Consider the following 23417-nt stretch of genomic DNA (forward strand, 5'->3'; position numbering starts at 1 on the left):
CATCATTGTACTTTTCTTGAAAAAAATTAACACATATTTTTATCAATACGACACACCACAACTACCTCAACAACCATATCTAGTGCCTTGTCACAATTATCATGTTGGGCTTTCTTCGAGTGATAAACACCAACCTTTTGGTCAACCAACCCAATTGTTTGTGTACATAGACTATAAAATAAGTATGCTTTTCCACCTTTCTAACCAACAATTTCCGTCTAATTTCAACACTTTTGCATCACACAAAACATGTTTTCAGCGACATCGAACATATTTGTTACATCCACTGTGAGACCTCCATCAACATTTCGTCTACTTTCACCATCACATTTTTATCAACCCTAGCCGCCTCCCCAGTTTGATACTCCACCTAAATAGAACCAACCACAACCCATTGAAGATAGTCTAAAACCAACCAAACCTCCGCTTCAACCACGACCTTAAAGATAGAGAAGGAGACCACCATGTGAGACTTTATCTATTAGATAGTCCATTTTTATTTATGTAATCAAAATAATATTATTATTTCTTTCAATATAATTTATTATTACTTTATTCTTATTTAACTATCTTTATTAATAGTATTTTTTTCTAATTCAAAGAATACAAATTATAATATAATTAAAAAATAATAGGTTTAATTACCTTATTCGTCCATACTTTCTGGGACAATAGTCAATTTAGTATAGTGATTTTTTAAAAAATAAATTTGGTTCTTATATTTTTTAAAATATATACAAATTTGTCATTTCCGTTAAGTCGCATCTTACGAAGTCAAATGTTGCTTATGTAGTAGAGATGTGTGATTGAGAAATGTGACATGTCAAGATCAAGGCGGACGTGGCAATTGAACTAACAATAACGTGGTGCTCCTCTCCCTCCCCCACCCTCGTCGTCGCCACTACCACCACCGCCCGCCACCACTCCTCAACTCTTCTCTCACAGTCTCTAATCTATAGTTCAACGCCACAACGGTTCCAACCAACCCTAGCAACTGCTTCTTCACCTTTAACTCCTCTTTCTTCGCCTTCATCTCCGACACAACCTCATGCACTGGAAAGGAGTTGGATGATGGATGATGGCGGCAACGTCGTTGGATACCTTGCGTGTCTGCAAAACAACATTGTTGCAGAGAGAGAAGAGGTGAGCGAAGTCTTCGTGATGTGAGACGAGGTAGGACTGGATTTGTGAGCGGATATGGAGGGATTGCGCCTCGAGGCGCTAAATCAGGAAGTGCATATCGGGCGTTAATAGAGGGGAGGTTGGGTCCGAGAGGTCCTGCGCGCTGAGAGAAGGTCACAGACGTTGATCGTGTCGAACAGAGACTCCATCGACGACGATCGCACGAGGAACGAGAAAAGGAAGAAAGGGGGAATGTGAAGGAGACGGGCGATGGTGGTGGCGACGACAACGACGACGACAAGGGTTGGGAGGGAGAGGAGAAACACCACGACGTCATTGTTAATTCAACTGCCACGTCAACCCTGATCTTGACACGTCACATTTCTCATTCACACCTCTTGGCCACATAAGCACTATTTGACGCTCTAAGGTGCGACTTAACGGAAATGACCAATTTGTATACATTTTAAAAAATGTAAGGACCAAATTGATTTTTTTAAAAACCACTATACTAAATTGATTATTGTCCCAGAATGTAGGGACGAATAAAGTAATTATACCAAAATAATAACGTCACAAATAGTATACTTAAAAAATCCTAAACTCTTATTAGTTTCATCAAACCCTACAACCATATCCTTTAAAAATAATTAGTTCACCAACATATTAAAAATTAATTTTTAGATATTCTATGTGAAAGGATTTATACAACTTAAACAAAATCTAGTTTTATTTTATTTTTTCCTAGATTGTTTTCTTAAAAGTATTTATGTAATTTTTTAAATAATTATAGAGAGATAGAGATAGAGTTTATTACATTCCATACTATTTGATATAAAATTTGTGATGTATTTCACATTATGATCATTTACTTTGAGTTAAAATATGATTAATTGTTATAATCCTATATTTATTATAAACACTCATGAACTAGTTATTTTTGTTATCATTCCCCAAATTCTTAACTCTTATTTTTTTTAAAACATATGAAATAGAAGTCATGTCAATTAAAATAATACGACTACTAAAATTGTTGTTGTATTATTTTTATTCTGAAGTCGTGTCATCATGAAACACCTTTTGTTATTATATTAATCTTCTCTATCTGATATGATATAAAAAAATACAATGAAATATTTTTTTTTTATTTGTAACGAACTAATTATATTAAATAAAATGGGACAATTAAAAGAATGTCTCAACCCATATACACAAAAAATGCTAGATGTCTCTAAGTCAGAACTTATTACAACCCAACAACCTATCATATCATAAACCTATATATATGCTACCCAGTCTATGTATGAAATGATTTAAACAAAAAACCTAACTAAAAGCCCAAAACATCACATAATATTACAACAACTAACAACAAAGACCAAAACCACAAGCTGTCTATAGTACTTAGTTTTCATGGTAGTTTGCAGTTGTTGCAACCAAAACCCAAGAAGCATTACGCTTCAATATGCTATGTGATCCAGATACACCGCAATAAATACATAGTTGGAAAAGTGCAATCAAGGCCCAAAAGTGCTAGCAACATTTTTTCGAATTGAGGTATTCAATAAAAAATGAGGCCCTTTTCAAATTATTAGCGACTTAAGCATGTACTCCAAAAGTTTTCAACCTATTGAGCACAAAGGAAAGAAAAATTTATAGCCAATAAAAGAAAACCCGTAGAGGGAAAAAATGCTGAACTTAAAAAGATATCACTTGCAAAAAGAAAAATACAGAGATCAGACTACCTAAACCTTGGCGAAAAGAAATTGAAATGGAAAAAGAAAAACTCAAAACTTTTGATTCCAATCAAACAATTTTACCTCTAACGGTAGGGTTTGACTCGCCAATGGATGCGGAAGCTATCATCTGCCACTTCACTGCTACGATTTTCGCAATTAGGGTTGGATGAAAAACCGCATGCTCTCAAATGAGAAACTTCGCTATCAGATTTCGATTTTGGTATTTGGGAAAAAGGTTTAGAGCTTTAATTTGGGAATAAGGTTGAGAGGTTTGATTTGGGAACGCAGTTTAGAGGTTTGGTTTGGGAACTAGGTTCAGAGGTGAGCTTTGTGCAGTATTTGGAAGGATGCATTACACCATCTTATGACTGGAACCGACATCACACAATGGTGGTGGAGTTGTGCCCTCTCTACAAGGGAATAGGGTTTCAAAGGGTTTTAGAAAAGTTTGGAGGATGGAACGATAATAGGTTTTGAAAAATTAAAACTTTTAGCAAGTGCGAGAAATGAAATCTTATGGAGGAAATAAAACAAATATGATGGAGGGAACAAAATATATAAGTTTTCTTTTTTGTTTTAATTTTTTTATTTTAGTTTACTCATTGCTTTTAATCCCATTAAGTACAATCAATAGTTTTACTGACTAATTGATCAGTAGATAAAGTACAAAATTCACACTGATTAAATCTGTATGTAATCACTTTTGGCTTACATACAAAAAAATCTGTATGTAATGCCTATTTATATAATGAATTAAATCCGTATGTAAAAATCCATAAACGCTCACTTCACACACGAATCTGAATCTGTATGTAAAAATGCGTATGTAACGCTCACTTTTCATACAAATATGAATCCATATGTAAAAGTCCATATGTAACGCTCACTTTACATACGGATCCGAATCCGTATGTAAAAGTTTGTATGTAATGCTCACTTTATATACCGATTCAAATCCGTATGTAAAAATTCATATGTAACGCTTACTTTACATACGAATTTGAATCTGTATGTAAAGATCCGTATATAACACTCAATTTATATACAAATCCGTATATAAAAATTCATATGTAATTATCACTTTATCCATAACTATTTCAAACTTATCTTTAAAAATTCTTAAATGGTTCCACCATAATTATACAAATATATGATAAAAATGATAAAAGGTACAATTATTCTTTCACAACTACATGTTTTTTAACTTTTGACTTCTACCATTGTTTTATATCAACCACTTTTGACTAGAACAAAAATGATGTTGTATAAGGATTGCAAGGATAACTATAAAAAATATATAAATCTAAATACTTCTTTTTAAGAAAGCTTAATGAAAATGAAGGATTTACAAAGTTTTATGTTTATAAGAGGATCTATAGAAGTTGTATTAAAATAAGGCTAGCTAATTAAGAAGGTTAAGCAACATGCACAACTATTAGTAAATTCACAAAAAATATAGTAGTTGAGTGTTCATTGATTGACCTCTTTTTATCATGAATAAGATGATTGAAGTTGGTGTACAAATCTTCTTTTGATGGGTAAGACCTAATTCAGACATTAATAGCTTTTTAGCAAATATTGTTTTTTTTTATCAGCATTTAGCAAATATTGTTATTTGTAACCCAATGAACCAAGTACAAAGTGGCATAGACAAATGGGAAGATGAAATTAAAAGCAATCAATATTGGAAGAATTGAAATTGAAGAAGTTTTCAACTATTATTATTGATATTAATTATTGGTAGCAGTTAAAGAATGGCAGCGGAAGCACGTTACTTCCATTGTCTCCTTTTCTCTGCCTCAACTCAACCAGCATGAACGAAGAAACGACTAGATCCAGTTCAGGAGACCCACCAAGTTCACCACCACACATGGCTTCTAATCAGGTGCATCTGCATATTCTACTCTCCATTTTTCCTTGTGTTCACTCATTTTGTTTGATTCGCTCTTATAGTTCGAATATCAATAATTTCTTTTATCTATGGAAATGAATGATTTATCTTGATTCTGTGAATGTTCTTTTACGGCACTAACTTTTTTTATCTGCCTATAGTTTTAAAAGATTATACATACTCTTTTTTGCTATTAAAAGATAAATTAATAAATATATATAAATATATATGAAAATATGCAATATTTTGATTTGATGCAACACTGCAACGCATTATGTTCCAGACTGACCCTGCATCTTTTATATTATTTATTATTTTTATTTAATTTCAATTTTAACGGATGTTCCTGAAGAATTAATCTTTCTTTATTAGTATAGTATCAAGAGTTGAAGAACAAAAAGTATTTTTAAGAAAATTGCATGAAGAACCATCTACTCTTTGTTGGAGCAAAGGGTGGTGCAGTTGGATCCAATAAACCCGATGAAAAGGTTTCAATTGGATTGAGTATTGAAGATTAATCGAATTAATAGGATAATGGCTTAATAATAATAATAATAATAATAATAATAATAATAATAATAATAGTAATAATAATAATAGTATTATTATTATTATTATCACCTCAAATTAATTTTCTTTTATTATTTTAATTATTTAATTTTAAGATTTTTTAAATAGATCAAAATTATAACTTTTTATATCTCAACTTAATATAAGTTTTTAAAATTTATATTAAACTTAATATAAATTATTATATGTTTTTAAATAAACATAAAATCATAAACCAACTTGATTGAGTTGTTTATGTTTAATTGAAACACAGTAAATTTATTTTATTTAAATTGAAAAACTGTTGGTCAAAATTGTTCCATGAAAAATATTTTTTCAAAAGAAGTTAACTTTATTTATTGTTGACATGTTTTGAGCTTAAAATGAGAACTCGATTTATCATTTTTTAAACCGTTCAACTGGTAATCCAACTTTTCAACTTACACTATTTTACACTACTGTAAAAACGTTTTTAAATAACGGTTTTTAAAGGTTTTAGACGATGGAACAGTCTATGCATATATCGTTTTTAATTTTAAATTATAGACGGCAATTGCATAATCATAGTCTATTAGATTATTATAGGCGACGATTATATACAGAACTGTCACTTATAGTATAGGTGATCTTAAAATGTATTCTTCAATCTTGTTTTTATTTTTCTTGTCCTAGTTTGATATCGAGAAATTTTTTGAGAGTGACTTCAGGTTGTAAAAAATCAAGATGGTTGACAGAGGTTGTGGTAAAGAAGTTGATGTGAGTTAATTTTAGATTTATTCATTTTAAGAGTTACACTTTGTTTATGATTTAAATTTTAGCAAATACAAGGTGAGACCTAGGGAGATCCCCACTGGACACGAACTTAACCAAGATGTTAAGTAAGTGCAAAGGTTTATTTCTAAAGGCAAAAGGAAACAAAAGAGATAGATGGAACCGAATTGAATAATGGAACCAAAAACAAGAACACAAAACACAATAACAATGGTATATGGAAAATGGAAGAAGAAGATGAAGGAAAGAAAGCTTATGGTGTGGGATGAGATTGAACACGCAACTTGGAGTGTGGATCCTCCAAGATGAGTATGGAGGGTCGCCACTTGAAGAGCTCTCAACTCTCACAAGATAAGACCTAAGCTAGAGCATACAAGCCTCACATAATTTGTGCAAAGTTTTCGTTCTATATCAAATTTCAACATGCCAAATACAAGGAGTAAGAAACCCTATTTATAGGAGACGGTGCCTTGGAAAATAAGATGAAGCAAGGGTAGGATGAGAAGGTAAAAGTGGGACGGCCTTAGCATTGACTAGGTCAATGCCGCACCCTAAGGCCATTCTTCTAGAAACTAGGTCAACTTCCTTCCCTAAAAGGCTATGCACAAGCGAAAGTGATAAGCACACCCCCTATTATGCTAAAAGAAATATATTGTACTGGGATTACAAATAAAGACACTAGCTGATGCTCAACTCCTAAGGCGTGGACTCTACTCCAAGACGGGGGGGGGGGGGGGGGTGGAATTTTTTTTAAACGTTTTTCGCAAACTTTGAAGGTGTGGAGAAAGCCAATGAAGAATCAAAGCCAAAAGAATGAAAATGCTCAAGTTACAAATCTGTTTTAGTTAATTTCTAGAAAATCAACCGGTTGTTTTTGTGATTCAATCGGTTGTTTTTATTAGTAGTTTATAAAAACGACTTTATAATAGAGGTTAGGGAAAAAGAGAATCACACAACCAAATTTATACTGGTTCACTCTTACACTAAGAGCTACATCCAGTCCTCAGAAAACATTGGTATTCCACTATGTAATCAAACCTAGATTACAAACCACAAACACCAAAGAGGTGGTCTTGAGCCCTCCAAGAACATTCACCCTCTTTGATACACAATTCACTACAAGTCAGAACACCCTCTGACTGTTGATGCCAGTACCTTACAAGTTTTACAAATATGAAACGAATACAAGTAAGAATAGGAAGGATCAAACCTGATACAGAAGGATTACAACAGTTTCCTATTCCACTCTTAACCAAAACAAAACCTTAAGCAATCTTGCAATCTTGAAAAACTTTAATCTTTTTGGTAATCTGATCTCTTCTTTTTCAGAGATGTAAACACCAGTTATATAGTCTCAAAAACAGTCGTTTAAGACTTTTAATCAAGGGCCAAAACAGTTTCGAATCATGGAAAACAAATTTACCAGACTTAACAAATTCTGTTAAGATTTTTCAAAAACCAATCGATTGAAAACTCGATTCAACCAATTAAATTGGCCTTGACTGTTTAGGTCGACTAGTTTCAGCTTTTTCAAATCCTTTTCAAAATCACTGAGTGTAAAACAACCGATTGAAACGATAAATCAACAAGTTGTTTTCACTACTTTGAAAAAAAACTTTTCTTTTGAAAAAACTTGATTGATCCAGTTTTAGATTAAGCTAAGAGTGGATTGAAAAATTCTAATCTATCCAGAACCCATGCCCACAAGCAGCAACCCAACCTTCAAGCAATCTTCATGTAATTGGAGATATCAAAGCTTTAAGTTCAATATCCACTCCTTGTGATCCCCAGGGGAAGGCTAGGCACTGAAGCATTGGCTAGAGGTGGATCCTGACCTAGCCATGTATCTTGGGTCATGCTCTGAGTCATCCTCTTGGAAGGCTGGACTTGGTCAGTGGGCGCGCTCTCTCCTAGGTCCTCATTAGGAGCAGAGATTGTGGATGAACTCAAAAGCTTCAACGGTGACACACAACAATGACAACAAGGAGAACATGACCAACAAGGAAAACACACTCGTTCAACACTCAAAATGGAGAAAAATTCATTAAGAAAACACAAAAAAGTATGAAAAACAACATAAAAAACAAGGAAGACACTACAAGGAATGAGAGCAATGACAATAAGGAGAGGTCGTAGATGACGATTATGACCTAATAATTGTATTCTATATGGTGGACACAGGTATAGGCAAGTTGCCTAAAAACCCTTATAGTGGCCACTATAGGCAATGATTGCCCCTAAAACCGTAGTTTATATTCTCTGTTTTCAAATAGACGACAATTATAATTAGAACTATAGTCTATATGTTGATCTTATTTTAAAAACTACCACCGATTTTTTGTAGACGAATCTTCCGTTTAAATAGTTGTCTATACACATTATAAAACCCTATTTTTTCCAAAGGAACAAAAGATATTTAGAGACTAAATTATGCATATCAATTTGGAGAGGTGAGGCTGGAGTTTAGGATGTGCATGGAAAATTACTTTTTTTAAGTAATAAATTTGAATTTTGACCCTAATGTATATGGATTAATCTTGTTTCTAGTTTAATAGTGGAAAATGGAAGAGGAGAGGGGAGGGGGGGGGGGGGGGGGCGAAAAAGTTTTACGAGAAATTAAATTTGTTTCCAACTCAGGTTTGTTGAGGTAGTGTTGGTAGGGTTCATGATGTGAGTTGATTAAAAGATGATTTATTATGTGACACTTTTATGAATTAGGATCAAAATTCTAATAGCAATTCAAGAACACAAGCCAAGATAATGAAGAACAACACAAACCAAAAATGAAACCCATTTCAAGAACATGAACCGAATATAACATCAACAAGTAATTCTAATCGATTAAAACAAGAACCAATAACAAACTACCGATTAGAAACATTCAATAGCAACATTTGACCGATTCAAAATCTAGAAGAAGAAACAAAACATGTTTTAGATTTTTTTTTTATATAGAATGGGTATGGAAGAAAAAGATGAAGAGTTGAAGAAACTTATGTGGTTGAAGACTTGGGAATGGTCACGCCACTTGAAGGATGATTGGCTCCAAGATGAGTGAGAGTTCCACCACTTGAGAGTTTCCAAAACCCACAAGATAAGACTAGGAGAAGGAGAACAAGTCTCACAAAATCTCTCTCAACTTGAGAAGAGTAACTTTACTTTCAATTTCAATCTAATGTTATGTTTACAATAGCCAAGCACCTCTTTATAGTGTAGAGGGCTGGTCATATGAAAAGGCATATGAAAATGAAAAGGCATGGGAAGGCAAAGACATATGAAAATGTCGCGCAACAAGTTACATGCTCCATGGAAAAAGTGACTTTTTGTACTACTCTTCATAAGTCCTATACTCCTATTCATACTTCCCTTTTTATGTTCTATTTTAAATCTATTCTAAAGATATTACAAAAAAGATATTAATTGGGCTTGGGCCTCATTTTGAGAAGACTAATAAGAAGAACTTCAAATGCTTTGGGCCTTGTCCATTTCTTCTATTGATGAAGTCTTTATTTGCTTGTTGAGATGACCCTTCAAGTATAGCTTCCTTGGTCATCTTCATGTATTTTTCGGTCACATCAGTTAATGACTGCATTTGAGATATTATTTGTTTTGAAGTTTGAAATTTTTTCTTTTAAAATACATTTAAGAGAGTTAAGTGAGGAAAATGTATTTAAATTATTTTTTATCTTAACTCATAAGCGAAAAGCATATCAGAACAAGCTCCACGAAGGGAATAAAAATTTGTCTTTGGAACTACTTTTTTCTTTTTTATTCTCATAAATGGTGCCAATTTTTTCCTTAGACCTAGACTAGAGAGTTTGTTTTGGTGTGTTTAATGTTCTTACATTGCTTAGAGGTCTAAATCATTCTTTCTTTCTTTCTTTAAGATAATTTTATTTCTATTTCTAAATTTGTTTCTTCCCTCAATTTGGAAATTCTTTTCACCTCCAATTCTTGTGTGATTCAAGATTTGAAAATCAAAGAGAAATTTTTTATAGTAGATGCTAATGTTGGTTTTTATGTTTTTCATGACTATAACCTTTTGAATTGATACATGTTGATATTTGGGACATTGTTCCAATTTTTCTTTACATGGTCATATATATTTTGTTACTATTGTAGATGATTATTCTTGTTTTACATGGATTTGTCTTATGAATCACAAATATGAAACCTATACCCACCTTGAAATTTCAATACTTTGTTAAAAATCAGTTTGACAAACATCTCAAAATTATAAGATATGATAATGGACTTGAATTTGTCAAGAAAGGCTAATTTAATTCTCAAGGGATTATTCACCAAACTTGTTTAGAAACACCCAAGCAAAATGGAATTATAGAGAGAAAACATCAACATATCATGAATGTCTGTTTTAATCAAATGTTTCCACACAATTAGTGTTATTTTGTTAACTATGTTGTTGATTTAATAAATCACACACCTACACCATTTTTTAAAAATTATTTAATTTTGAAAAACTATATATGAAAACTTGTGATCTTAATAACATTTGTGTATTTGGATGTCTATGTTTTGTTAGCACTATAACTGTTAATAGAAAGAAACTTGACACTCATGTAACTGCTATAATTTTTCTTGGCTAACCAAAGAGCAAAAGGTATATTGTATAGAATATGCAAACTCATAACATTGATATTTCACAATTTAATTTTATGGGGATCATTTTCTTCAATCACATATTCTACATGATATTGCTACATCTTTCAACCTTCTTTACCTTTACCCTATCATGATGATTTTACCAATAATCTACTTTGAAAGGAAAATATTATTAATGAAATTATTGATATTGAAACACAAGATGAGCCTTTAAATGTAAGCTAATCTTCTCCTCAACGATTACAAAAATAAGAATTCCACCTACTTATTTACCAGATTATCGAGTATCTCTTGCATCCTCCATACTTATCAACAAAATTAATATATCTTATGTTAGATTCACTCATTCTTTTCAATAGGTGATCTTATCTATAAATACTAAAATAAAAGGCAACCACTTATAAAAATGCCTTAAAACATGATACCTAGATAAAGGTAATGAATGAAGAAATCAAATCTCTTGAACAAAACAACATATATTATGTGCTAAAAATATAGTAAGCCTAGTGCTTGGAATACATAAAGCAGAACAAGCCTAACTTAGAATACATGAAGCAGAACAAGCAATACTTAGAATACATGAAGCAAAATAAGCTTAGTGTGTGGAATATATGAAGCAACTGCGTCTGACAGAAGCTAATCAAATAACAAATGCCTATGGTTCCTCTAAAGAATGATGAAATCATAAATGCATATGCTTTGTCTGACAGACGATAGAGCATACTTCGGCTATTAAGTTAAATGAAGATCATTCACACGATAAGCACAAATCAAGACTGCAAGGTGAAAAACATAAAGAATATTCTAAAGCTTAAGTATGAAAAAACAAAGAATGTCTTCTACATTTATCCAAGGTAGATCCAAACCAAGCTACAACATTTAAAAATGTCTTGGGATATGAGATAAAGCTGAAATGACTACCAACTTTGAGATGGCTAGTTTCAACTCTGACTCCGCTGTGTATCTTGTACGGTGTGCACTTTTAATCAATGTTTGGTGTAAAAGGATTTTCTACCGAGGAGGATAAGTATTGCCAACTATCAAATAAGTGGTGTAAAAAAGAAAAAAGAATTTAATGCTCCATGCCATGCATTTAATGCTTCTCAATATCAGAGCTCATTAGACAATGATGAGAGAAGAAAGAAGACAACAAGGAAAATCTAAAGCTACTCAATGGACAGAAAAAGTAACATAACAACTACTTTTCTAAAGGCTTAAGAAGACATGCTTCGAAGAAAAGAACAATAAGAAATCTAGCCATACTTTGCAAGTGCCAAAACTCTATTGAAATTTTTACGTGCCCTAAAGCTTTATAAGAACACTTTGTCTTCATCTCCACCTACTCGTGGAGAAAGCTTAAACCTTGTATATGTCAAAGACGCTACCCTCTCTAGTGAGCAAAACTAACGGTTGAGTTATATCTATGTTGAGCCAAATGGCCAATGCCAAGAACACTCGATGTTCAGTCAGGAGTGGGTGGTTTTAAGAATACTCAGTGTTCGTTAGAAGTGACTTGATTAAATAGTTCTCACTTTGTACTTCACAACGGTAAACTGCTTAGTGGATTTTGATTGGTTGATCAAGAAATTAATGTAGTATATGTAAGATCAAACGAACCAGTATAAAAATACTTAGTAACTTCTTTCCTTAATTGTTTTACATTACATGCTATTCTATTGTTTAACTAACTAAAAGAAGTAAGAAAATATTAGAATCAATTTTCACAAAGAATTATCAAATATTTTATATATTCATTTATCATCTAACAACATTTAAACAAACGATAACATGAAAAAATTGAATTTTTTTAAAAACACAATTCAACTCTATTGTTTCCTGTTTTCAAGCGACCATTACCTCTTTACCTGCATATAAAATTGTTATTGGGTACAAGTGGGTATACAAAGTGAAGTATAATGTTGATGAATCTATTGATGATACAAAACTCATCTCTTTACGAAAGGATAGACTAAATTAGAGGAATATATTTCATGGATACTTTTTCACCTATTGCAAAATTAACAATTATTTAGGTTCTTTTATTCTTGGTTGCAATACATAGTTGGCATTTAAAAGGACTTGATGTTAACATCATTCTTTATGGTGATCTACATGAGAAAGTCTACATGAAACTTCATCAAGTAAAAAAAATAAAGAAAAACTAGGTATGTTGCCTACACAAAACACTTTATAACCTTAACACAAGCTAACTGCCAATTGTATGTCAAAGTCTCTAGTTTTCTATTTTCACATGATTTTACATAAGTTTTTGTAGATCACTCATTATTTTAAAGTTCACTGATTCCAACTTAACAAGCTAGTTGCCAACTGGTAGCAACATCACAAACATAACCAATATCACTACAATGCTTGATCCAATATCACTACAATGCTTGATGAAACTTTCAAAATAAAGAATCTTGGTGATCTCACATATTTTCTCGAGCTTGAAGTTGTAAGGACCAACAAAGGAATTCATTTATGTCAATGAAAATATACCTCTTGGATCTTTTTAATGATTGGCATGCTTGCTTTGCACCCGTTTCAACACCCATGGACTTCTCCTTTCACATTTCTTCCATAACTAGTGAACCTCTTACTTATCCCTATTCTTCACGAAGACTTATTGGAAGACTAATCTACCTTACAAACAATACAAGAAAATCATGAAATATAAACCAATTTTTAGAGACAGAAACCTTGATTGCTAATTAGACACCAATTTAGAAACCATTTAAAAATAATAAAAACTAATTTAGAAACCAAAAGTTTTTTAGTTTCTAAAATGGTATCTAATTTAGTCACTATAACAACTAATTATTTTTTGTCTCTAAAAATTGATTTCTATTTCATGATTTTATTGTAGTGAAATACACTATATGATATTACTCGTGTTGTTCATCTTCTTAGCCAGTTTTTTATTGTTCCAACATCAAGCTTTTCTTAAGATCTTAATATGTCTCAAACAAACATCTCGAAAAGGTCTTTTCCTTACTGCAAGATGTTTAGTTTAATGCCTTCCGTGTTTCCGTGATGATGTTGTGCATCTGATGTTTTTTTCTCAATTTTGTTTCAGATTCTGTTTTGCTTTTTAGTTTTATTCTTCCATTCTCGTGTATAGTCCAAGGTTTATAGTCTTCTATAATATAGATACACTTCAGTCAAATCCTTTCCTTAGTTTTCTTTTTCCATGCCTTTGCCTGTTTCTCTTTTCTTCTTTGTACACTCCTCCCTTAATCATGAATGCTAAAGATTGATCTTGTAGGAATAATTCAAAGAAAACACTTCATATCTTTGTTCATTCATGCAATCTCCACTTGTCTCCGTCTATGTGATATGTATTTACTTCAGTACCCATTTTATATATAAACATTTTCATTGTAATATCCTATTGCAATTCATTTGTGATCTTTGCCGTAGTACCATTTTGTAAGGTTAATTATGTAGTAATAACACTAATCCTTCTCATGTGCAGTCACTTTAGTTGGTGTATGCATCCATCCTGGAATTTTTTATCATTTGTGGTGCACTTGTTTACTGCTATTAATTACAGAAAGGGATGTGATACATTGACACCTTTCAAAATTTATGCAACCTTCCCTCAACCACTCTTATTAACTTTCACAAACTCACATTCTGTATTACAACCATCTAATAGAGCACACTGAGAAGTGCGTGACCTGCAGAGTTTGAGAAAGACAACCACAATGGCCATTGCTTCAATGACTCTTTTCAAGATGATCTTTGTTTTCTTCATTCTCTTCACTCTTCTCACACCTCAAGCTGTGGCTGATTGTGAAGCTGAATCAGCAAATCCATGCAACAACAAAAAGAAAGCCCTGCCACTAAAACTCATAGCCATATTCACCATCTTAGTCTCTAGCATAATTGGCGTGACACTACCCTTAGTGACACGTTCAGTCCCAGCCTTGAGCCCTGAAAACGATCTCTTCATAATTGTGAAGTGCTTCGCGGCTGGTATAATTCTTGGAACGGGCTTCATGCACGTGCTTCCCGATTCCTTTGACATGTTGTGGTCTGATTGCTTGAAGGAGAAACCGTGGCATGAGTTTCCGTTTTCGGGACTTGTGGCTATGTTTTCTGCGTTAATAACGATGATGGTGGACTCTTTGGCCACTAGTTTTTACACCAAGAAGTCTAGGACTGAGATTATTCCAGCTGAGAGCAGCCCGGAAGGTGGTGGAGACCGAGAGATGGGTTCAGCTGTTAACTTTGGCCATTTCCATGGCCACCACCACCACTCTGAGAACAAGCCTGAAGGCCAAGAATCACAACTTCTACGTTATCGAGTTGTTGCCATGGTAAGATTGTTTCTCTCAAGCAAAGTAAACAGTTTGGTTACTAACTATTTCTCTCAAAGTTTTGTCATCAGAAATTACTAAACAAGAACATGATGATTTTAGATCGTATGATAATTCTTTTGAACTTTTGCATCATCCATAATTAACTTTAATTATATAGTTATTTGTCATAAATATTTACTTGATGTTTTTAAAAATTTGCATTCATTTCTCCTTAGATTAGTTGAAACAAATTTGTCTTTGTGTTAATGTTCTAAAAGTTTGATCAGGACATCTATTGCAAAATGCGATCCGAAATATGAGATGAAAAATTGAGTTTACCCAAAGTTTTTTTATCACTATATATATATTATAAAATTGTATAAAAGAAGAAGTAAAAAACAAGGTATTTTTTCAATATATATTTTCAAATAAATAATATCATTTTTATCTGTTAACAATTTTTATTATTATTAATATATAATTATTAAAAATATAAGACACAAAACTGGACTAAACAACTAGAAATTAATACAAATTAACTGGTTTTCAAAATACATCAAAGTCTATGTTTATAATTGTTCAAATCAACCACTGTGAAACTAGATTATAGTAAGAAGTGTGGACTTTGCTGACCAAACAAAAAAATAGTAAGTGTGGAGTTATGCTCACACTACATCCAGCTAGTAGACTGTCATCTCCTACATGTTTCCTTCTAGGGACTAGTCTGGATTTTCAACTGTTATATCTCTAGTAATTCCCTGCACAAAAAGAAAATATTATCATAATGCTCATAAATTTTAACATTAACGCGATTAAGTTCTTCATTTTTAAAAAATACAAAACTTAATCAGTTCAAAATAATATAAGCTGGTGAATGTATAATTTAATATTATCGTAAGCAAAAAGAACATTGGAAATGCAGGTATTAGAACTTGGAATTGTGGTTCATTCAGTGGTTATAGGACTTGGCCTGGGAGGCTCAAACAACACATGCACCATAAAAGGTCTTATAGCAGCGCTATGCTTCCATCAATTGTTTGAAGGCATGGGTCTAGGAGGATGCATTCTGCAGGTATATATATGTACCAGAAAGAGTATGAACATGCATAATTAAGTTTTCCATTTCTATGTTGATAAAACTAACCCTTCAAGTTTTGAACAGGCTCAGTACAAGTTCTTAAAGAAGGCCATCATGGTGTTTTTTTTCTCCGTGACAACCCCATTTGGAATTGCCCTAGGAATTGCATTGTCCACGACCTACAAAGAGAACAGCCCAAGTGCACTAATCACTGTGGGGTTGCTCAACGCTTCTTCTGCTGGTCTTTTGATCTACATGGCTTTGGTTGACCTTCTCTCTGCTGATTTCATGAGCCCGAGGTTGCAGGGTAGCATCACCCTTCAACTAAAATCTTACCTAGCAGTGTTTTTGGGTGCTGGTGGCATGTCTCTTATGGCAAAATGGGCTTAGTTTTCTCTTACGTCTGGTTTAAGCAATAATAACATCTTCAAAGGTGTAATCTTTTACGTGTTCTATTATAACTTTGATAGTTTCAGACGAAAAACAGTATCCACCAATTAACAATTAAATAAACTATTATTTTAATTATTTGTTAATTATTTTTTAATAATAAATTTATTATTGTTAAGTGAATGTTTTATTTTTAATGGAAAGTATCTTTCTCGTATTATAATTGGAGGTTTCACAGTGATGCAGTGGATCCACAAGTTACTATTCAAGTTTACTCTCTAAACCAAATAGTTTGTATTTTTCACTAAACAAATAAAAATATATAAGTTGTTTACATTTACAATATCATTAGAACAAAATCATTAAATAAAAATTAATTTTAAAGATAAAAAATAATTAATTATGTTAGACATCATTATTAAAAAACTTGACATTTTGTTAGACATCATTATAAAACTTGACATTTTAATTAGGCTGACTTCAGATTTTAACAATCATCTGTCACCACATGAAAATAGTATTATTAAAAAGAATGAAAATAAAGAAAATACAAGCAAATATGGGAGATTAGGCCAAAATCCATAAAAAACTGTTAGAATATATGGCCTTAAACGAGAGGGGGGGTGAATTGTTTAAGAAAGATTTTTGTAAACTTTTAAGCCTAGAATGAAAATACTTCAAGAAAACCTTGATTAAGAAATCAGTTTTTCAAAACATAAAGCAAAAGCACAATACTGGAAAAACAATCGATTGTTTTACCGAAACAATCGGTTGTTTATACCAGTTATCAAATATCAAAACTGAAATTAAAGAGATAGGGAAAGAGAGATTATACACAGAGTTTATACTGGTTCCCTCCAAATCCAGAGCCACATCCAGTCTTCTCAGAAACCCTGAGGAAATCCACTAAGCAATCACACCTTGATCACTTACACAACAACCAAGAGAATGACCTTGAACACCTCAAGAAACACACTCTCCTTGGTCAACACACCTACACCAAGATTGCTGATCTTGATCCCCTCAAGAACACACAACCAATCTTAGCAAACACAGAAACGAAACTTGTTTCACAGAGAGTACAAGGATTACACTTGTTACAGAAGATAATCTGAAATCAATACAAGCAGAATCCTATTCCACAAACTTTGATCAATCTCTAGCTCTTAGCAATCTCAGCTCTTTGAAAAACTCAAAAACTCTTAGCAAACACTTGTCAAAGATTCATTGTCAAATCTGTTTTTCTGAATTTATTCAAAGATGTAGTTTGTTATCAAATCTTAACAAACTCTTAAATTGCATTAAAAGATTGGTTAAATCATTTAATGACTGGAGCGTAAGCAGTTAAAACATTTAAAGCTCAGTCAAAGATAAAACAATTTTTATGTTATGGTCCCAAAACAAACAATCGGTTGTTTCCTCGAATCAATCGGTTGTTTTGGTTCTTAACAGTTCAACCATTTTAAAAACAATTTTCAATCTTTTTCTCAAAACACCTAAGTATAAACAATCGGTTGTTTCGAGAAAACAATTGGTTGTTTTAACTTAGTTTGAAAACATTTTACTTTCACAAAGATTGAGATGCTTATGCTTTAGATTTAATCAAAGGGTGGATTACAACATATAAACTACCCCAGAACTAAGCTAAACCAGCACAACAACACCAAGCACAGCAAAGGCTTCAACATCCTTCAAAGGGTTTGGATTCTTCAAAGCTTGAACACCACTTGGTTCAACAAAAACAACCTAAGAAAAGTGATACTTAGGTATCTATAAGTATTAATAAAGAATTCTAAGAATAAGCTAGATGGAAGCCTATTATACCAATGAAATTTCTCCTTATGAATGAAACCTAAATTAACAAGCTTACTAGCACAAGCATTGCCTTCACGAAAAATGTGAGAAATTCTAAATATAAATTTTCCTAAAATAATCAAGGCATTTGTTCCACCTATAATGAAGGGTCCAAGGAACATTAATTCTAACAGTAAATACAACACAAACTAAGGCAAAATCAAATTCAAGCCACAAACATGGAAAACCTATCTTTTTGGTTTCTTCAATTGTATGAATCACACCATAGAACTCAGCAACCGAAACATTGAATATCCAGGAAAAGCATATAAACCACCAATAAACTCTCTCATACTCCCACGAAAAATACCACCACAAGCAGCAAAAATTACTATATTGACTAAGTTAGATATTATTTTATAAACTAGAAAACTATTGATATCTTAAGTAATTTTTATTATTAATAAAAATTGATAAACTAACTTCTAAATTGGTATCTTATATGAGTTGAATTGCAATTACACATGTTTTTATGATTTTCACTTGAATTAAGTTGTGATTAGCAAGATAAGGTGATAACTAAATGAAGATTGCCACTAGACACGAACTTAACCAAGTGGTTAAGTAAGTGTGAAGGTTCTCTTCAAAAGAGTAAAGAGAAAAACGCACACTCTATGATGATTAGACACAAAATTAAAATGACAATAGAGAAAAATTGAAAGAGAATAGACAGAATAATGAAAGGAAAAAAATGAAAAAGTTAAAGGAAAAGAAGCCTTAGGCGGATTATGGAATCATAGAGATGGAAAGGTGAAAGAAACCACTTGCAACATTCTCTACCAAGATAAGACTCAGAGGGAATTTAGAACACTTAAGAATCACTCAAGTAGAGTTTCTTTACTATCCTTCAATGTGATTTACAAGGGGTAAGACACTCTATTTATAGCATAAGGTGCCTTGGGGAGCAAGAGAGCCATGAAGGAGCGGCACATGAAGAAAACCTTCTAGAATCTAGGCTCGAATGGTGTCTTACATGTAAAAGGCTTTCTAGAAGTTAGGTCAAAAAGAGTGAAGCACATGGGGAGTGTATTCTAGAAGTTAGGTTAAAATGTGGGCTTTTGGTACAAGTCCAATTCATTCTAATTAAATTCTATTCTACTGAAATACAAAGGAGGGAAAATAGTTGGTGCTCAGGTCCAATATTTTGGGTTTTGATCCTGATAATCCTCTGAGGCATAATAGGCTATAAGTCACTTTTCTATGGAATGAGTCTAACCTAGCCCTAGGTCTTGTGTCATGCTTCTAGTTATCCTTCTAGAAGGTTTGACTAGCTCACTAGATGCTCTATCAGTCAGGGTTTCATCATGCTCCCCAGGTTGGAGAGAATTCGTCCATGAATTTGAAACACCTGTAGAGAAAGGAGTTAGATCACTAACATTAAAAGAATTACTCCCTAAATACGTGTTAGGCAGATCTAACTCATAAGAATTATCATTGATCCTTTTAATGATCTGAAAGGGACCATCACCACATGGAAGGAATTTAGATTTCCTTTCAGTAGGAAAATTATCCTTTCTCAAGTGAATCCATACCCAGTCCGTAGGTTCAAAGATAATTTCTTTACGCCCCTTATTTGCATGTTGAGCATACTTGCCTACCTTTCTTTCTATTTTTCCCTTGACGTTTTGGTGTAAGTTTTAAATAAATGTTGCTTTTTCAAAACCATCTTCGCACAACACCTCTTCAAGTACAGGAATAGGATGTAGGTCAAGATGTATAAGGGGATTGAACCCATACACCACCTCGAAACGAGTGTGAGAAGTAGTAGAATTAACTACTCTATTATAAGCAAACTCAATATGAAGAAGTAAGTCCTCCCATACCATTGAATTCCTGGAAATAAGGTATCTCAACATTTGTGACAAAGTTCTATTGACCACTTTTGTTTGTACGTCTATTTAAGGATGATAAGTAGTAGAAAACATCAGTTTAGTGCCAAGTTTTCCCCATAATGTTTTCCATAAGTGACTCAAGAACTTAGAGTCTATGTCAGATACAATACTTTTAGGAAGTGTATGCAATCTAACAACTTTCTGAAAGAAGAGATTGACAATATTACAATCATCATCTACCTTGTGGCATGAAATGAAGTGAGTCTTTTTGGAAAAACGATCCACCACCTAAAAGATAGAATCCATACCCTTAGATGTCTTGGAAGGCCTAGAATAAAATCCATTGAAATATCTACCCAAAGCATGTCAAGGATGGACAGAGGGGTATATAAACCATGGGGTTGAACCCTAAGCTTAGCTTTCTTATATGCTATGCATTTATCACAAAAAATTGTGTACAAATTTTCCCATGTTGGGCCAAAAGAATTGTTCATGCAAGGTATCTAAGGTTTTTGCTACCCAAAAATATCCCATTAATCCAGCCTCATGTGCCTCTTTAAGAAGAGATTGTTTCAAAGACTCTTAGGACACACAAAGTATTTTTCCTTTAAAAAGAAAACCTTCATGGATGAAAAAGTCTTTGTGGGCTCCTTTTAAGCACTCTTGCAAGATGTGAGAAAAATCAAGGTCATCTTTGTAAATTTCCTTAATGTGATCAAAACCCAGATAGTGAGTGTTTAAAAAATTTAGCAAGCTATGTCTTCTAGAAAGAGCATCTGCAACCATATTTAGCTTGCCTTGCTTATGTTTGATCACATAGGGAAATTGCTCAATAAACTCTACCCACTTAGCATGTCTCTTGTTAAGTTTGCTCTGGCTTTTTTAAATATTTAAGAGATTGATCATGATCACTGTGTATCACAAACTCTTTGAGGAAAAGATAGTGCTGCCAATTTTGTAAAGCCCTAACAAAAGCATAAAGCTCTTTGTCATAAGTGGAGTAATTGAGGTGACTTCCTTTTAATTTCACACTAAAATGAGCTATGGGATGACCCTTTTGAAGGAGAACAACCCCAATGCCTATATTAGAAGCATCACACTCTATCTCGAATGACTTAGTAAAGTTGGGTAGTGTCAAATGGGAAGTTTAGTCAATTTATCTTTCAAAGTTTCAAAAGCTTTAGCTTGTTCTTGGCCCCATCTAAATACTAAATCTTTCTTTACTATTTCATTGAGAGGGGCAAAAATAGTACTAAAATATTTCACAAATCTTCTATAAAAACTAGCTAACCCATGAAAACTTCTTACTTCATTAATATTTGTGGGTATAGGCCAATTCCTAATTGTTCCTACCTTTTGTTCATCTACATGTACTCCTTTAGAGCTGACTACAAACCCTAAGAATTGATGAAAGAGGCCCAAGCTCCAACTCAAATGCAAGCCCACCAAAGTGTAGAATTGGGCCAACCACTAGAGCCATGGCTAAGAAGCTTCAAGAAGATTGGGATGCTGCCACTGATGGCAGAGAAACCTTATTATACATGTTCAAGAAGCCATAAACTCTAGTGTAGAATAAAATTTATTTTTGTAAAAAGTAGAATACGAATTTTACTTGTATTTTTGCTTAATTGTAATTAGGTTGAATTTAGGCATCTAAAACCAACCTAGGTTAAATTAGAGTTTCTAGAAACACCTAATCTAACCATGGCCAGTCATTTAGACCTAACTGAAGCACATGGAGCACACCTAGTCACACTTCCCATGTGAGCTACAATTAGGCGCCAAGATTCAAACCTTTAGCTTTCAAATTTCCCTCCATTTGTTTTGGCCAAATCCGGTCCTCCTTTGCTATAAAAGGAGGAGCCTACCTCATGTATTTTCAAGATTAATCTAATAGTGAATTGCTGCCAATTTTGTGCCAATCTCACTACTTGTCTTCTCCTACCTCTCTAGGTTAGACATTTGATCTTGAAACTTTCATTCTACCAAAGTGAGATGGCCTCACCACTCACATTCCATACCTAGCTTGCACCTCCAAGGCAACCATCATCTCTTAGGAGAGCTTTGACCGTGAGCATCCATTGAGCTTCCGCAAACTCCACCAACAATTCTCCAAAGGATTAAAGCACTTTTCCATCATTTGGTATCATGAGTTATGGTCTTTAAGAGATAAGTGCCTTATCTTGATTTTGATTCTGTTTTTCATGTTAATTCCGTGTTTTTCTTCAAGTATTCTTGATTGTCTTGCTGTATGGAGTCTTGATTTTGATTTTAGTTGTTGTTTTGCTTCAATCCAATAGGTGTAAACATGTTCAAATTGATCTTGAGCTTCTATATTGCAAATTTTATGTAGGATTCATTGGGTTATGGTATACTGTTTTGTTTTTGTAGAATTTGAGTATTTATTGATGATTCAATCGGTGAAAATTGTTTGGTTCTTGAGTCTTTTGATTTTATGAATCTATACATGTTTTGTCAAGTCATGTGTTTCCAAGAATTGTCATCAAATTCTAATAGTACTTTTGTTGATTGATTTGGTTTCTTGATTTGTTTTTTTAGTCCAGTTTATATTTTGAATTGTGTGATCCTTTGGTGCATTTTTTTCTTTTAGATTTGAGTTCATGCTTGAGTGATAGATCCACATAAGTTCTTACATATCAATTTCATTGTGTTTTTGAAGTTTCCAAAATTGTTTTTAATTCCAGAATTAGGATTCCTCTGTTTTGATTTTGTGCTGGCTTTTTTTGCTTATCAAATTAAAATTCGTTGGAGAAAAATTATGAAATTCTGGATCTAAACAGGTTGATGTGTTAGAAAAAAAAATTGAGTCAAAATTCAAAATAGAAAAAAAAATGATAAATCAAATACAAAAAGTGTGCATTTTGGCGCGAACAGAAATAGTGATTTGACAACATATTTGAAAAATTTATCACAATTAATTGGTGTATTGTTTTGGTGTGATTCTAGAACCAAAATTTTACTAAGATTTTGAATTTTTTGTGACTTAAATTTTAAATTCAAATTCAAAATATACAGTTCAGCATAAATATTTTAAGTCACGCATTTTGTGCCTCAAAATTCCAATAGTACTGTTTTGGTTTTATTAATCAATTCTAGTGTCATTCTTTAGGTTCAATTTGTGTGCCACCTTTTTTTGAGTGCCTTATTTGTTTGGTTGTCATATTCATTCAATACTCTTTCAAGTTGTGTCATATTATTACTCCATTTTCTGTTGTCCAATTCCAAATTGAATTGTTTCTTTGC

General features: G+C 32.8%; 1 protein-coding gene across 2 annotated transcripts; it reads left to right on the forward strand.

Moving 5' to 3' along the window:
* The first annotated feature begins 4600 nt into the window (after positions 1-4600).
* LOC137810850 (fe(2+) transport protein 1) lies at positions 4601-16645 on the forward strand. 2 transcript variants are annotated; one of them, XM_068612317.2, is made up of 4 exons: positions 4601-4746; positions 14171-15017; positions 15922-16071; positions 16162-16645. In XM_068612317.2, the coding sequence occupies exons 2-4, from the start codon at positions 14403-14405 to the stop codon at positions 16465-16467; spliced, it is 1071 nt and encodes a 356-aa protein (XP_068468418.1). In that variant the 5' UTR covers positions 4601-4746; positions 14171-14402; the 3' UTR covers positions 16468-16645. The 2 variants fall into 2 exon arrangements, with proteins under 2 accessions (XP_068468418.1, XP_068468419.1); XM_068612318.2 differs by having other exon boundaries at positions 4611-4746; positions 14354-15017.
* Positions 16646-23417: the final 6772 nt, after the last annotated feature.

Source organism: Phaseolus vulgaris, chromosome 2, assembly GCF_051622355.1.
Source record: "Phaseolus vulgaris cultivar YP4 chromosome 2, ASM5162235v1, whole genome shotgun sequence".
Taxonomy (NCBI): Eukaryota; Viridiplantae; Streptophyta; class Magnoliopsida; order Fabales; family Fabaceae; genus Phaseolus; species Phaseolus vulgaris.